We start from the raw sequence: 17,992 nt of genomic DNA on the forward strand, positions 1-17,992 counted from the left end.
TCGGTCTCTCCCTCCCTTCACGCTGCATCCGGACCGACGTGAATATGAGCGAAAAACTTCTGTGGCCGTGTGAGAGGCTGCAGCCTCACAGCAACGTAATGGCACGTCAGCCAGCGGCCGGTCTTCCGGGTCCCGGGTAAATAGACAGAAACTGGGAAACTGGCAACAATACCTGTTCCCAAGAGGTGATCAATAGAGGCTTATTTGCCCCTTACAAAGGATTCCAGCATTTTATCTTTTTTTTTTTTTTTTTTTTTTTTTTTTTAAATCAAGATCCTCCAGGTCTATTTTTAGATGCAAAACCATCCGACGGACTTTCTGCTGTTGGTTATTATTTAATGCAGAACGCAAATCTCTTTTAGTTCTCCAGGCAGTAAAATAATAACGAAGCTAAATAACCGCTCGTTTTGCCGAGGACCCCATTGGTCCCCGCTCGTCCCAGGTGCAAGAGAATACGCGCACAACCATTATGAACAATTTGGGAGTAATCTGTCGGCGTGTGGCCAACAGAAGAAGTTCAGTCTAAAGTTAGATAGCAGGGTAAATGCGCCATTTGTAGACCGTGGTATTTGTCCTCCTCGTGTATAGGTGAATGGGCCCATACCCGATACCGTGATACTTTGTTTATAACATTTTATGTTCTTAAGTATTTTATTTCTTTTTTTCTTGTCTTACTTTTGTTTGCCACTAAAATTTGGGGAAAGACTGACAGGGTCGGTCCTGATTGACCCCCCCCCCCCCCCAAAAAAAAACAACCCCAAAACACTTTGTTAAATGTATTAAAGAAGAAGACTACGGTTCCCTCCCTCCCTTCCGCGTGCTTTATATCCCACACAGCACCAACAACTTTGTAAAACATGCAAAGCCCCTGAAATCTCTTGCACGCGACCTGGGCTCGTGCGCGGCGCCGGAGCCAAGCAGGTGCAAGAGGCGCGAGGACCTCTGCAACTCGGGGCTCGTGCTCCCCAGAGTGCACACGCACACAAAAAGAAGAGAAAGAAAAGAGAGAGGGGGGGCAGAAACGTGAATTCAGACTGAATTAATGCCATTTGTTTCAGTGTTTAACAAAAATCGCCTGAGAGCTCAAAATATCGATATTTGGCACATAATGGTAGACCACGGAAATATAGGCTAACTTTGTTTAGTGGGCACAACGAATAAGCTATGAATGCTTTATGGTTTTCTTAAAACATTTTTGACTCGTAAAGCCTAAAGGTAGAGATTCTTTTTGAGATAAAAAAAAAAATCTCTCTTCTGTTTGTCTAGGCTGTATTGTTATTGTCTGGACAGTGAAAGACATGTATTCTTCGAAAAACAGCATTATTAGTTTGACTTTTGATTATTATCTATTTATATGAGGTTCACTTTTTAGTTACAACATGTATAGTAGTCTGTATTCAGTATTACAATAATTAGGCTCTGCAAACACAGTACATCTGAGTCAACATTTATGCCTGTTAAATTACTGGTTAATTGGATCCTAATTAGTCGAGAATTATGACAATGTGGTCTTTGTGATCCGTCTGTCAGATCTGACTGCATTTCTTCAGAGCTATTAATCAGGTTAAGAGCAGATGGTCAAATAAATAAATAAATAAAACAGTTTTAGACCAATTTTATATCAACATTTTTTTTGTAGGCACTGTCAGGGAATAATTATCCCTTGATGTGACAACCACCGCATTGAAGCTTTTATCATTATAATTATTGTTGTTGTTGTTGTTGTGTAAAAACAGACAGATTATCTCTATCAATAAATCAAAATCCCAACAGTGTATCTTAATATTATATTGTGGCTTCTTGCACTTGTTTTGTTAATCAATTTTCTGTATGATCGGCACGAGACCGTGTGTGTGTGTGTGTGTGTGTGTGTGTGTGTGTGTGTGTGTGTGTGTGTGTGTGTGTGAGCGAGCGAGCGAGCGCACGGTTTTCGTCAGGGACGATATTATATGCACACTGCATTAGATGCCAGGGCCCTTCTCCTTCTGATTATTACCAGGGGTAATATTTCATCGGCACCACGCAATCTTTGTTCTCTGTGAAGATAATAAATGGCCTAATCGTTATCAGCAAACTGCTGGGGGTGTCAGCACCGACCGAGGCTGGAAGCGGGGTCCAAAGTGCTGCTGAATAAATTGGTGTTCCTTATCTCTCACTCCCAGATTATCGCCGCCTTTTCAAACTTGCACAACAAATACATTGAATGCATCTAATGCATCATTTGTGTGTGTGTGTTTGTGTGTGTGTGTTTGGGGGGGGGGGGTTCCCCCGCAGGTTGATAGAGACAGATAGTCGCAGGGAATGAGAAATATTTACACGTTTTACGCGCTGCAGCGGTGCAGCCAACATAGGCTCTGTTTGGCACTGGAGGGAGTTTACTGGCCAGACCTCTGGTACACACACTTTACATATCAATACAAGCAATATTAAACATACATCACTGGGATATGATTCCTATCTGTCTGATTAGTCCCATCTACCTAATGCGCTTGGATAGATGAAGACAGTTTTAATGTCTTGTTAATGTTTTTAGATATTGAAATTTGATATAAGATTTCAAGAAAAAACAACAGTACACATTTACAAATTTATAAAACTTTCAGTCCCTTAGGATATACATTTTTACAGTATGATTTTAATATTTTTAGGTTATCTCTTGTTTAACATCACACGGTACAGATAACGCGATAAGCTCAATTTCCAGCTATAACTGTACACGTGAAACCGATTCCCCCCTAATAAACACGTCGGAACAGGATCGCAACATCATCAGTTTTCTCAACCGGCTGAGCCGCTGAACATGTAGCGTTAGTTTTCCTCTGATTTCGTTTTGTCCGGTCAGTAGGCCCGGAGTACTTCCCTGAGGAGCAAACGGGCCTCGCGTCACAGGCCCCCCGTTATCATCCAAATATACTGCCGTGGCACCTGGTTGAACAGTCTGTGTCAGCTATAATTTAGTGCATAGAAGACATACTACATTTTATAATTGATGTCAGGCCAACGCCGTTTAATTTAACGAATGAGCCGAACGAACGAACACGGCCCCTCTCGTTCGCTTCGCTCGACGCTGACCTTTTCCTGTATCTTCAAAATGGGATTTATAAATTCAACGTGGCGAAAAAAAGTAATGATGCTGCAGGCCAAACACGGCGGGAAAAAATAAATAAATAAATGGCTGTACGTCCATAATCGAGCACGAGATATAGCGCAGTATTTATGAGTGACACTTGTGACAAAAAGAGAAAACATTTTCCAATACACACACACACAGAGAGAGAGAGAGAGAGAGAGAAACACACGCTCCTCTTTTAATACCGTGGCACCTCCACCGGCCCCGGTGCTCTGATGGTCTCCTAGACAACCGAGATAACGGTGCAGCAGTTTTCCATATCGGTCCTGGAGTCTATTATAGCTCGGGATTAGCTCGCTTTCCGAAAAGGTCATACACAAAGTCACCAAACCTGATTTTTTTTCCACTCTCTATCCCCCCACCCCACCCCACACACACACACACACACACACACACACACACACACACACACACACATATACACACACACAGACATTCATAAACATGCACGCGCCATTTCATTTAATGCCATTAGACTAATAGAACTGTGCATTTCCCTTTGCTCAAAACACTAGTAATATAAATGAGAGCCTTCTGAGGATTTAGAAGAGCCCAGTATCCCCAGGACTGAGAGGGAGAGTTTCACACTGCAGGACAGATGCAGTCAAGAAAATGTGCTGTTATGTAGCGACCCCTGGCGAGGAGTAGATGCAGAAGCACTACAAGAGCAGTCTTTGAGTGTGTGTGTGTGTGTGTGTGTGTGTGTGTGTGTGTGTGTGTGTGTGTGTGTGTGTGTGTGTGTGCACGCATGGTACATATATTTGCATGAGGGTCTCTGAAGGTTTGAGCAACTAAGGAACTGTAATAATCAAGCAGCCCAGAGAGGGAGGGAGACTAAGTGCACAGCTGGAATGTTCCAGCTGGGATTCCCGGTGGCTGGACAGGAAGTTAGAGGAGCTCTGACAGGAAGTGTGTTCTTAGGGAGGGCCAGCATCGGGTGGAGAGAGAGAGGGAGATGTTTCCTGTTGGGTCTCTACACATGTTCAGACGCCTCGCTTATTCTGACCGCCCCCTCTTTCTCGGTTCATGTCACAGGCCCCCCGTTATCATCCAAATATACTGCCGTGGCACCTGGTTGAACAGTCTGTGTCAGCTATAATTTAGTGCATAGAAGACATACTACATTTTATAATTGATGTCAGGCCAACGCCGTTTAATTTAACGAATGAGCCGAACGAACGAACACGGCCCCTCTCGTTCGCTTCGCTCGACGCTGACCTTTTCCTGTATCTTCAAAATGGGATTTATAAATTCAACGTGGCGAAAAAAAGTAATGATGCTGCAGGCCAAACACGGCGGGAAAAAATAAATAAATAAATGGCTGTACGTCCATAATCGAGCACGAGATATAGCGCAGTATTTATGAGTGACACTTGTGACAAAAAGAGAAAACATTTTCCAATACACACACACACAGAGAGAAAGAGAGAGAGAGAGAGAGAGAGAAACACACACGCTCCTCTTTTAATACCGTGGCACCTCCACCGGCCCCGGTGCTCTGATGGTCTCCTAGACAACCGAGATAACGGTGCAGCAGTTTTCCATATCGGTCCTGGAGTCTATTATAGCTCGGGATTAGCTCGCTTTCCGAAAAGGTCATACACAAAGTCACCAAACCTGATTTTTTTTCCACTCTATATCCCCCCCCCACCCCCCCACCCCACCCCACACACACACACACACACACACACACACACACACACACACACACACATATACACACACACAGACATTCATAAACATGCACGCGCCATTTCATTTAATGCCATTAGACTAATAGAACTGTGCATTTCCCTTTGCTCAAAACACTAGTAATATAAATGAGAGCCTTCTGAGGATTTAGAAGAGCCCAGTATCCCCAGGACTGAGAGGGAGAGTTTCACACTGCAGGACAGATGCAGTCAAGAAAATGTGCTGTTATGTAGCGACCCCTGGCGAGGAGTAGATGCAGTAGCACTACAAGAGCAGTCTTTGAGTGTGTGTGTGTGTGTGTGTGTGTGTGTGTGTGTGTGTGTGTGTGTGTGTGTGTGTGTGTGTGTGTGTGTGTGTGTGTGTGTGTGTGTGCACGCATGGTACATATATTTGCATGAGGGTCTCTGAAGGTTTGAGCAACTAAGGAACTGTAATAATCAAGCAGCCCAGAGAGGGAGGGAGACTAAGTGCACAGCTGGAATGTTCCAGCTGGGATTCCCGGTGGCTGGACAGGAAGTTAGAGGAGCTCTGACAGGAAGTGTGTTCTTAGGGAGGGCCAGCATCGGGTGGAGAGAGAGAGGGAGATGTTTCCTGTTGGGTCTCTACACATGTTCAGACGCCTCGCTTATTCTGACCGCCCCCTCTTTCTCGGTTCATGTCACAGCCAACATGAGTACATACCAGTATGCAAATGCTTTTTGCAGCATCCGCCTGTGCTCACAGTATTAAATTATAGGAATGCTATTAGAGGACAGTGGTAAGCCAAGACAGTAGATCATGTACACAGGGTAGGATTGTGTCACAGGATGCAGATGTCACCACAAGTGAAACTTCCTGCCCATCAAAGCAGTCAGCGCCACTTTAATAAACTCATAATCTGCAGCCCACAACAGAAAGTGAGTATGGGTACATGGAAATAAGGCGAAGGAAATAAGAGAATTCAACAGGGAGAGATGGCAGAGGAGAGGAGGAGAGAGCAAGTGGAGAGGCAGATTGTAGGTAGAGATGTGATGGAGCGATATGTGGATTGCAAGAGGAAAAATCTCTTTGTCTCTCCTGAGCTCAGTGGACAATCAAAGTTTCCTATCAGCTCTGGAGTAGGGGAAATTGGCTGCCCTGGGAAGGAGAGGGCCACTCTCACAGCCAATGGGAAGTGCCCCTGTCAGTCTAATCAGGTCTGATAGAGAAAGTAGGAAACGTGTGTGTGTCTGTGTGTGTGTGTGTGTGTGTGTGTGTGTGTGTGTGTGTGTGTGTGTGTGTGTGTGTGTGTGTGTCTGTGCACGTGCTCCGAGGAGACTGCTTTTTAACAGAGAGCAGCTTTGTTTCACTCGCCTCATGTGATCCAAGATGATACAAAGTCTAAAGTAGCGTTAGACCTTCATCTGCTGCTTATCCTCTGCACTGAGGGACATATATGAGCCACATGGGCACATTTTTTGGCAAAACTTGCCCTGAGAGGCATGACCATCAGTGCTTTGATGGAGCGCCATGTGGCAGAGATCAGTGGGTCTTAGTGGGAGCTGTGGACAGTTGCACACAAGAGCGGCAAGGGAAGCGGATTACTGTCTCATCGATACAAATCCATACAGAGAGGGAGGTTGACATCAATATGCATAGATATAGGCAGAGCACAGAGGCTTCGAGCAAACGTGTGTGCGATGTAAACGTGCACAAGACGAACACGACAGTGGACTTTGATGGTCGCCTTCTTTTGTGCCATCCATCTTTCCTGCTCTCCCTCCGTCCCCACCTCCTCCATGCCAGACAAGAATGCGTCTCTCTGCACCCAGGGCCCAATCCCCTGTTTGAAGTCTCATCTCCATCTCTGCTCTCCCTACACTGTCCTTCCCTTCCTCCGTCTGTCTGTCTGTCTGACTGTCTTATCTGTCAGCCCCGCTCCTCTCCACCTCCTGCAGCTGTAACCAGGGCCACAGACGCCTTCATTGTCCTCCTCTTCCTCTCCCTCACGCGTCTGCACCCGGCCAGATCACACCTGCCACCTGCACAGGACGCACGGTCCCTGGGACCTGAGCCGCAGGGCTTTCATCCACCCCTCACCTTTCCCCTTCAGAGCCACTCATCCCAGCACCCTGTCACTGAGGAATGGCCTGTGCAGAGGGCTGGGACACAGAGCTGCTGTTGTGAAGATATGTGTTTTAAGCAGAGCCAGCGGAATCAGTGCAGGTGAGGTGTGTGTTTTGAGGGCGAGTTTTGAGTTTAGATTCGCCTCATATTTCTCCTTTTCAATGACATCCTTTTATGACTAGGTAGCGGGATTGACTGAATTGAATGAATGTATGTTGTGAGGAACATAGACCTGAGTTTGTGTGTCTGCGTGAGAGCGTGTGTGTGTGTGTGTGTGTGTGTGTGTGTGTGTGTGTGTGTGTGTGAGAGTGTGTGTGTGTGTGTGTGTGTGTGTGTGTGTGTGTGTGTGTGTGTGTGTGTGTGTGTGTGTGTGTGTGTGTGTGTGCATAATAACATTCTGACAGTGAGGGTGGTGGCTCTGTCTCAGTGATTTATGAGAGTGTACTGTGAAGGGTCTTCTGAGCAGGATATTGTTCCCTGACTGGTGACTTCTGCCTCTCTGTGTGTGTATGTGTGTGTTTGTGTGTGTGTGTGTATTTTAGAGCGAGAAAGATTAAGAGGGAAAGCGCTGCAGGTGAGCCCTCAATGTAATCAATCACCACCACGTCACAAGGCCCACGGCTTGTGGATTACCCCTTCAACTGATACGTACTTTGACTCCACATTTTTTTGCATATTCATTATTTTTTCTGGCAGATAAAGAAAGAAAACCCTCTGCATCATTACTATATTTCAGGAAAGGAAGATAATAATCAACTTCGTGCCTGAGGGGGGACCATGACAGCTCAACCACATGGCCCAACCAGTCCAACACCCTGCACATGCCCCACCATCCACCTCAAACACACACACGGTTTGCCACATCAGGATACAGTGCTGCACATTAATTCCGGTTTAAACTGTATTTTGCTCGGCTTACACCAACAGATAAACCGCAGTTCTTCTGCGACCAGTAATCACATCCTGGACCAGAGGAGAGGGCTGGAACTGAAAGACTGAAGGGCCTCCGATCAACCAGCACCAATACCACACTATACAATGCCCTCTGAATGATACAGCAGCCACATAGGGAAGCAAATGCATCAACAATATAATGAGTGATGACATAATCCTTAAGGTACAGCCATATTCAATGATTTCTCCTTATGATGCAGGTGATAGTCCAGCAGATGATACTTGCTAACAGCATTATTCAAACATACACTCACCGAGCACTTTCTTAGGAATACCTGTACACCTGCTTATCCAATCGTGGCAGCAGTGCAATGTATAAAATCATGTAGACACAGGTCAAGAGCTTTAGGTAATGTTCACATCAAACATCAGAATGGGGAAAAAATGGGATTTTCATGCACAGCAGTGTCTAGAGTTTTATTCAGAATGGGGCGATAATCGAAAAACATCCAGTGAGCCGCAGTTCTGCAGATGGGAACGTCTTGTTGATGAGAGAGGTCAGAGGAGAGTGGCCAGACTGGTTGGAGATGACAAAAAGGCTACAGTAACTCAGATGACCACTTTTTATCTCCACCAAGGAGGTTATGTTTTCATCCATGTCTGTTTGTCGGTTTGTTTGGTCAACAGGATTACGTAAAAAGTACTGAACCGATTTGCACCAAACTTGGTTGGGGGATGGGACCACGTCGGATTCCGCTCCTGTCAGCCAATAACAGAAATCAGAGGCTGCAGTGGGCACAGGCTCACCAAAACTGGACAACTGAAGACTGGAAAAACGTGACCTAGTTTGATGGATCTGAATTTCTGCTGAGGCACGCAGATGGTAGAGTGAAGTCAACAGCATGAATCCATCCACCCAACCTGCCTGTGTCCAGGCTGTTGGTGGTGGTGTAATGGTGTGGGGAATGTTTTTTTGGCACACTATTGGCCCCTTAATACCAAACAGTCATTGTCTAAATGCCACAGTCTATCAGACTGTTGTTGCTAACCATGTTCATCCCTTTATGGCCACAATTTTTCATCTTCTAATGGCTACTTCCAGCAGGATAATGCACCATGTCACATGATCATGACAGTGAGGTCAGTTGACTTCAGTGGCCTCCCCAGTCAGTAGATCCGAATCCGGTAGAACACCTTTGGGATATGTTAGAACAGGCGACTGACAGCATGAATGTGCAGCTAGCAAATCTGCAGAAATGATGTGATGCCATCATGTCAACATGGACCAGAATCTCAAAGGAATGTACAAAGAACTGAAGCTGTTTTTAGAGCAAAGGGAGTCCCTGTCCAGTATTACTGTGTTTTTCCTAATAAAGTGATCCATGAGGGTACATACTAACAGCATTATAAAGGCTGCATTAAATTTAAGGGGTGAAATGTTGCTTATTTTCGTTAAAATTAGAATATCAGAGCCACGAAGAAGTACCTTTAAAAATACTCTGAAGAGCAAACTTAGGAGTGAAAAGGTTCTCTAAAAGTGAAGTATATGACACTTTCATCAAGCAATTTAGTCAGGATCAATCACATACATGCTCAGAGCAGGAATACCCAATCAGAGAGGCAGCAGCCTAATATTCGGCCCCACTAAAGCAAAACAGCAACAACATATTTGGTTAAAACTGAGTTAAGACCAGAATCAGATTTTTCGACATCTGTTATACCATGCAAACAATACTATGCTATAAGAGTGAGTACGTTTTGGGGGCAATGGCAAGTAAACATTAGAAGAGCTAAAAATCAGAGGGAAAAACCACAATGCAGTCCAGCTAGTTAAGGCCAGCTGGTGAAGTTAGGTAGTCAAAGCTAAGCAATCAACTTTCCTGTTTCCTGTAATTGGATTATCATATTAGTATCTTAGTAATTAAGTTGCCCTAGATAAATAAGACAGCAGCTAAATCTTAAATCACAATGGAAAAAAAGTACATGGAAGTTCTGCTAAAAGCTAACTAGCCTAGCTTAACAGAGTAGCAGTCTCTACGGTCTCTGGTTCAGTGCAGTTCAATTTCATGTTTTTATGTTGTTATAACATATTTAAATATATTTATTTAAAGATTAATTTATTCAATTAGCTCATTAGTTCAAATGGACAATGGACATGTCACGATTCATCTCTGGATTCTCTCGTTCCCCCCTCTGTGCCTTCCATCCCTACTGTCAAAAATCCTGTCTCACTCCTGTTTATTTTGGCCTCGGTCTCCTACCACTCCCCATCGTCCTACCACATGTCCTCAGACCTTCTTCCCTTTCCCAGGCACTTGACTACCAGATCCACCTGCTCACCCGTCTCTTATTCTCAATCACCTGAGCTTCCCTGCCCACTCACACACCTGTTCCCAGTTTCCTCAATATCCCAGCCAGTACTTAAGCCAGCCATTTCCACCAGTCCCATGTCAGATTGTCCGTGTATGTCTCCATGTGTTTCCCTATGTGCCTGCTACCTTTGTACAGTGATCTGTTGTCTGTGCCTGCCTGCCTGCCTGCTTATCCATCCATCCATCCATCAGTAAGCCTGGTCCTCTACGTTTGATCTCTTAAAGTTCCTTCACTGCACCTACCTGCCTGTGCTGCTTCCACCAGCCCTAATACAAGAAAGCTGAAGAAACAGCAAGAACCTACTCCATGTTTTCCTTGCGCCCTTTAGATTGTCCAAACGTAGAGCAGCGACTAAAAGGTTTTTTTAGGTTTCATGTAAGGTCTGTGACAATTATTATAAGCAGCTTAAAAAGGTGTAAAAGTAGGGTTTTACAACTTATTTATGAGTAAGTAAGTAAAGTAATTTTATTTCTGCAATATTGCCGTTTAATATCTTTTTTAAATTAACACAAGAATTAAATCTATATATTTATACTGTTATATAAAAATATAATTAGGGATAAAATAATAGGAAATTGGCTGAAAACATAATGGGGTAATTTAGTACCACAATGACAAGTGTAGATAATGTAAATGCATGGAAAGTGATTACAAACAAAAGCAATGCCAACTTTATTCTGTTGTTCTAACCTTTTTCGGTCCTAAAGTCCTGTTCAACATCTTTTAAAACTGCTACTGTATCAACATGAATCTCCATCACAACACATCTCGGATAGAGCGCAGGCCAGAGAGCTGGAGCTTACTGACAAATTCAAGAAAAAATGTCTCCAAGTGCATTTATTCTTAAAAATCTTTAAGGTCTGATTTAAATGTGATCAAATCCACAAATTTTCCGCTTTGTGGGAATCTTTCCATTTTGCCTATCAAACATTCAACCTTGCATAGCGGAGAGCAGAAGTGAGCTCAGTGATTTGCTCGACAGTCAGTAACGTTGAGGTGGACGTGTACGAGCAGCTGCAGTCCGCCCGCTGTGCTCTACTGTGCGAACGAGACTCGTCGGCTCGCCGAACTCTCACTGCTAAAGACTCAAGTACAAACATGCAAACAAAATGCCATTGTGTGGCCTTTCACCAGCATCGAGCATCAGTGGTAACAGACATTGTCTTTGCTTTCCCCCAGCTGTGTATTTTCAGAATGATTATTGTATGGCACATACAATATGTTAACATTATCATTGTGAGGGGAACGGGGCCTGTTATTATGGAGCAGGAAATGACCTGCCAGGACCCCTGGTGACCTCAGAGGGAAAGCGATGACCTCAGACTGACCCTGATGTTTTTCCTGGGCTCAGACTGTAATCAAGGCAGGTCGGCTGCTCTACAGCCTGGCAAGGAGATGGTGATAGGTGGGGCTCCTCTGAAACAAGGAATGCAACAATGTGCTGGAAATTCCCTCTGAGGTGCCATTTTTTTAAAAAGGGACACCAGTCACCGTGCAAATGTGGCTTATTTTTATTTCGGGATGTTAGGATGACATTCTTTCATTTTTATCTGTGTGTCAGCAGGGTCCAAATGTAGGATACTATTGTTGATGGAGGAAGAAAGTAAAAAAAAAAAAAAAGCAAAAAAAAAAAAGCCTCCAATATGGTTGAGTGGTGGTTTTTGACACAAGTGCTCCCTCTTTTGATTAACCAAGGGTACTGCTTCTCCAAATGAAATAATACACCAGTAAAAAAACAAAACAAACAAAAACAAAATAAAAGTTCATCAATCTTTATACACCTGCTTTGTAATGTGAATAACCATTATAAATGAGTCTCTCCACATTTTATTTCAAATTTGACAGCTTTCCATATCATTGCCCATTTCAAACATTTGTGTCCCATTTCTCATGTATTTTCTCACATACAACCTAATCTCATGTATTCACTAATCTCATGGTAAAAAAAAAAAAAAAAAATACCACTTACAATACAACAAAATGGTACAAAATATAGAAAATATGACTGAAGAATATCAAAAACAAGTATTTGGGATGACACAGAGTCAGAGCTTCAGTTTTTTCAAATATAAATGTCAGTCGGGGGGAGTAGGAAAAAAGTTGTAAGTGCAAGAGAGCTATGATTGGAGAGGACTGTCACCTTCATTCTTAAGAACTACAGATGATTCAATCTTAAAATATGGCATATCTGAGTAAAGACATGAGACTGAAAACACTTGGGCCCATCACCTATTCATTTAAAAAAAAAATAAAAAAAAAAAAATCCAATAACCGTACATACTTGGGGAAAAAAAAAAATTTACATAGTCCAGATTTGAATATGAAAATCAAGAGTCAAGTCTGAGCAATGGTGACAAAGTTTAAGTGTATCTCAACAAAATCAAAAACAAACAAAAAAGCCAAAAGTTGTGATGCACCTGCTGTAGAGCTGAGCATGCAGTGACCTCAAGTTTATCACAAGGCACAAGTGTTTGGATAAACCCATCACTACAGCGAGATGAGATGTTAGTAGTCCATGTCTTGGTTCAAAGATGGTAAAAAAAAAAATGTTTAAGCATTTGTGTCATATTTCTTTTAATGCTCATACAAACAGTCGGTTTTATGTTGTAGCAAGGGTGCTGCGTCTGTGTGTTTGTGTGTGCTAGTGTGGCAGGAGTAGTTTAGAGGGCATCCAGCAAACTGTCGATGCGGCTGACGAGCTCCTGTCTCCTGCTGGTCAGAGTCTTCTCACTCTCAATGTAGGCCTCCTTCTTGACCTTACCTACCACCAGCCGCTCCGTCTCCTGGCAGGAGCGACACACCAGCTCCTTCACCTGGCCGTCCAGCTTCTGCACCTCCCCGACCTGAAGCGGGGACAAGGAAGAGGGGAGTAAACCTCACTGCACACACATATTTGATTTAACTTACAACATTTCAAACACGCACGTCACTCACCTTGTCAGCCAAGTCGGAGCCCTCAGCTTTGAGGCGGGCCTGCAGCGAGCTGATTTCATTGGTGAGAGCGCGGTGGTCGGCCTCCAGCGTCTTCCGGCCGCTGTTAAGCGCCCCAGTGTCGCGGGACTGCTTGTAGCGGTTGACCACCTCGTCCATGTGTCTGTACAGACCCAGACGTTTGTTAACCAGAGTCAGCACCTGCTCTGTGATGGAGGCCACCTTCATACGTACCTCAGCAGCAGGGTCCTGAACAAGGAAAAAAGACATGACAATAGATTTAAAACGGACTCAAAACACACGAGTGAAGTGAAAAGAACTGAATGAAGACAGAAATATACAGAATAGCAGCCAAGGAAGGGAGCATGAGAACGAACAGGCCAACAGGAACTAGGTTCTCTTTATAGAAACATATGTCATACCTTTGTGATGGCAAAGTCTAGGCGGACATAGATGATGACAGTGAAAAAGAGAATGTAGAAGGCCCCTACAACCAACAGAGGCTCCTGCAGCATCAGTATCTTATTGAAGTTATAATGAACCTGGAAACACAAAAGGAAGAAGTCCATTAATTCAGGTGTGAAAACATTTTCACAGTTCATATTAAATTCACACACATGTAAAGCAGGTCTAGTGAGGCTGATGTTTTTTTTTTTCTTTTTTAAAATATCTTTGCACAAGTATATTAATGACTACAAGAAATGTTTTCCCCTAATATGAAACAAACTCCGACATAAAGACAGCTCTTTGAGACAGCTTTATGACCTAATTTCTAGTGCTGCAACAATTTACAAAAATTGATAAATAAATGCATTTTTTGTGAAGTTTTCCTTATCCGAATTAAAGGTGTAAGGATATAGGGTATTGGATAGGGTGTATGCTGTATGAATTTGTATAGCCTTTTTAAGCAAATTTGTGAATGAAACTGACTATGCTAAAATTACTACTTTGATTGTTTATTAAGTAATTTATCAATTAGAAACACATATGATTTGCTGGTTATAGCATCTCAAATGTGAGGAGTGGCCTAGCTTTTACTTTTGGCTTTTACTTTGAGAGTACAGTGTAGCCATACAGGTAATCATAAAATGAACAGCATTAACAGCATCAAAATTCCCCACAAGCAGCCAACAGAGGCTGCAATATCCATTAGATCCCACAAACAAAAACATACTGGTAATTTTGCTGTTCACAGAGGCCTCCCTGAGCCCTGTTCCAAAATGCAGGTTTGCTGATTTATCCAGATAACTTTTCAGAACAAAAACCCAGAACATCCCCACATCTGTGAGGAGGACTGATGTTAAAAACACCCGCTCTTAAAGCCTGGACGCATTGTTAATTATACCACATACATTTTATTTTAGTCAGGGCACATCTTTTGCTACATTTTGGTGAACTCTTTAAAAATAAAAAATAAAAATAAAAAATAAAAACTTGCTGCACAAAATTCACGTGTTTGTTATCATTGGCCTTACCACAACATCCTGAATGTGATGCTCCACCAGGTTGTTCTTGGTGGCAACCAGCACAGGTCGGCCAAAGGTGTCCAGATATGTATAGTGCAGCTGGTTTGGCATACGATCAATTTTGTAAGGTGTGTCCACATGGATGTTTCTGTTTGGACAAGACAGAAAAAATTGGGAGAAATTAATATCAACTACTGCAGAAATCTAATACTCAACCTGATATACTTTAGATTTTTATCCAAACACTGACCTGGCCCCCTCTGGCAAGATGATTTTCACAGTCAGGGAGTCAATGACCTGGTCATCGTATACATGGTCAACCAATCTCATCTTAAGTGCATATTGGTCACCTAGGAGATAAAATGATGTGACACATTAGAAACACACCGTGGGATACAGCGGTTAGGAGGGAAGAGTCTCTAAATTAGAAGGGCGTGTGGGTTCAAGTCATGATAATATCAAGCACCTGTCCTGCTGAGGTATCCTTGGAGTAGAACAGCAGAAAATGTGAGTCCCATGTTCGGGTTAGTTAGAGTTATGAGCGATCAACTCACCCAGGGTGTAGAGGTACTCGTAGCTGGGCAGATTGTAGCCAATGATGTAGTGGGTCTTCCAGCCTCCAAACAAGGGGAAGCGAGGCCTGACTTCCACCTCTACTGAGTCATCCAGAACCTGCAGGTGGGAGGTGGAGATGTTCCCGATCTCATCTCTGTAGTAGACATCCTGGGCTGAGGCAGGAAGGATAGTCTGTTGAGGAGAAAAGACATATATTCATCATCATTAGCACCTTAGCAATAAAAACAAGTCAGAAACCATGGTTCGTATTTTAAAGAACACCTTGAAGGACTTGACGGACGAGATGCCGCTGTCTGACTGACGCTGGTAATCATAACGTGAAAAAGGGCCCTTCAGGATGGCTCCTGTGTGCCTCAGGTCGATGGTCTCTTCCACAGCAATGTTGCCCCAGTGAGACACCTCAATGGTGCGAGTGATGCTGCTGATGGTGAGGAAGGGTGTGTTGTTTTCGTAATGGATCTTCATTGTATCCTGAACAGTAGAGAACACACACACACACACACACACACACACACACACACACACACACACCACAGAATGTTTCAGCAACTACCTCGCAGTTTCATCTGAAGGCCATCAAATCTGCTCAGAGCTGTACCTCACTGAATGGAGCCACGTCACGGAAGGGTCCATACTCAATGACTTCATCGGTCTTGGTGGGGTTGCCCAGTTTGGTGTAGTTCTCCACAGTCTTGGAGGCCAAGCGGACACGCGTGGTCTGGCTGCGCGTTGGGTACGGTGAGTACAGGTAGTGGTTTCCCTGAAACACCACCAGCTGGCGCTCGGCCTGGGTGATGTGTGTGGGGAAGGGCTTCAGGACGTGGCTGAATGTCATCTCAACCTTTGCTTTCAGCTGAGCACCAGCTGCCAGACTGGAGGGCAGCTGCACTTTGTAAAACTCCCCGCTGCACCAGAACAGATGACAGAAAGGAGCGTGGATTAGATACATTTACACAATGATGTTTATCCTGCAGATGTAAAATGTCAGCTTCTCGGGGACTACAAAATGCTGTTTTGTTTTGAGGAAGTCATTTTTGGATTCTTGACATGAATTCTTAAAGAGAGGGAGTGGTGTTAGCAAGGAAATATTGTGGAAAACGACCTAAATATTTATTAATAACTAATTTTTGTCATTAAACAAGTTGCCAAGTACGGTTTTATAATCAAATCCATTTGTTTATAGATTAAAGGTCCATGGACTAATCGAAAACAGTTTGACAGGAAGGTCTGTGTTGTGAGTTTTTGATTGCTGAAGCAAGGAACAGTGGGACAACAATGTCTCCCTTACTTTTATAAAGGATGATTATCCTGGCCTAGGCTAAAGGCAATCCGAAAGGGAGCACTGGAAAGCATTCCTTTGGTATTTAGACAAATTTAAAAAGCATGACTCCCACTTAAGACACTTCTGAATCAGTTCAATCAGCTAGCAACTAATCAAATGTTTTCTTCAGTTCAGGTAAGAATCTGGTTAGAGGAAAATTTAAGAGTGTGATCTCTTACCTTTGGCCCTGGATTGTTGTCTGCTGAAGTTCAAGTGTGCCATCCTCCTCCTCATCACCCTTCACCTGTGAAAACATGGCTGTTAGAGAATACTCTTTGAAATGAATGCACTTACAAGCAAAATACAGGAAATGCGAGTGCTCTATAAAGCAATGCATATCAGTACCTCTACGTAAGAATATGTAGCTCATTAATCTGTCTACAAACAGAGCGTTGCTACAGTTTCATTCATAAGAGAAGGGAGTCAGGCCTGCGCAGTCACACACGGAAGTGAGCTGCCCAGCGCATACGTGTCATTCAGCCACTGAAAGCGTGCAGCTCCGCGGAAGTTAACATAGTCTTACCCACATCCTTAGCGATTCAAAATGAATTTCTCTCATCTGGGCTGGCCTGTTCGGTACACACATTTCTGCTCACAGTAAGTGAGCTGATGTGAATGCCTTGCACTTAGCATTAAACGTCTCGAAACAGCAGCTAGCGATGGCCAACTGTGGCTTTTTGCTTGCAGAGCTCATTCAATGCCCGCAGGATTACACTGAATCGCATCACACAGCTAGTAGCTGTGATTTAATGCATTCAATAAAAACATTGTAACATCGTATGGTAGCGTGCTTTTATTAACCTCTGCCCCATTGCTGTTGTCACTTCAAAGCAAAACAACGAAATGTGAGAGCTGCAAGAGTTAGCATGGCTAAGGTAGCCCATTACAGAGTAGCTAACGGGCTAGAGCTGGCTAGCCGGCTACAGACAGAGATGTTGGCGTTGTTTCTTTCACTGGCTCACCGAGGCTCCGATGTAAGCCAGGTGCGGGGCCAGGTCCGCCTCTACCGCCAGTGTGAAGCTCTGGACGGAAGAGTGTCCCTGGTTGGACAGCACGATCTCCGCGGTGATCTTAGCCAGATGAGTGCTCAGGTCCACTGTCCTCTTCACCTCCTCGTTCACCAAACCGTCCGCTGAAGCCCCCGAGCCCAGAGCAGCCACAAGGAGCAGGCAAGCGGCGAGAAGTGGCGCCTTCAGAATCATGGTTAAAGAAAGTAGGAGCTGAAATACCGGGATAAGGGCGGAAAGACTGGGGGAAACGTAGAGCAGCAAAGAAAGGCCGCCGTGCCGCTCTACATCAGAAAAGATGACGCTTCATTCAGTCCGACGCAATGACGTCACGACGCGCGCTTTACAACGTACTGTGCGTCTGAAGCGATTGTGAAATCAGACAAGAAAAACAATCACTGAAGATGGTCATTCTTAAGATAAAGCGATTAAAAAAAAAAAAACACGTTAAACGTTTTGTCTCTGTGCTGTTGTCAATGTTGGACCGTCTGACCATGAAATAACTGTGGTAGTGACC

General features: G+C 43.9%; 1 protein-coding gene across 1 annotated transcript; it reads right to left on the reverse strand.

The window, feature by feature from the left end:
- Positions 1–11,789: 11,789 nt before the first annotated feature.
- rpn1 (ribophorin I) lies at positions 11,790–17,837 on the reverse strand. The gene is made up of 10 exons (XM_040116399.1): positions 17,431–17,837; positions 16,648–16,712; positions 15,746–16,052; positions 15,409–15,618; positions 15,126–15,318; positions 14,822–14,921; positions 14,581–14,719; positions 13,528–13,647; positions 13,109–13,354; positions 11,790–13,017 (listed from the first exon to the last, which is right to left on the reverse strand). Exons 1-10 carry the CDS (start codon positions 17,668–17,670, stop codon positions 12,835–12,837), a joined length of 1,803 nt encoding a protein of 600 aa, XP_039972333.1. The 5' UTR covers positions 17,671–17,837; the 3' UTR covers positions 11,790–12,834.
- Between the last annotated feature and the right edge of the window lie 155 nt (positions 17,838–17,992).

This window comes from Xiphias gladius, chromosome 21 (genome assembly GCF_016859285.1).
Source record: "Xiphias gladius isolate SHS-SW01 ecotype Sanya breed wild chromosome 21, ASM1685928v1, whole genome shotgun sequence".
NCBI classification, from domain to species: domain Eukaryota; kingdom Metazoa; phylum Chordata; class Actinopteri; order Istiophoriformes; family Xiphiidae; genus Xiphias; species Xiphias gladius.

What these genes read in the sequence shown, in the direction of transcription:
- rpn1 (XM_040116399.1), bottom strand. Translation starts at nt 17,670, where the DNA reads ATGATTCTGAAGGCGCCACTTCTCGCCGCTTGCCTGCTCCTTGTGGCT. An exon ending in ACGTGGCTCCATTCAGTGAG is followed by an intron (nt 15,619 to 15,745) that starts GTACAGCTCTGA and finishes TCTACTGTTCAG; the next exon opens with GATACAATGAAGATCCATTA. An exon ending in CGTCCGTCAAGTCCTTCAAG is followed by an intron (nt 15,319 to 15,408) that starts GTGTTCTTTAAA and finishes TCTCCTCAACAG; the next exon opens with ACTATCCTTCCTGCCTCAGC.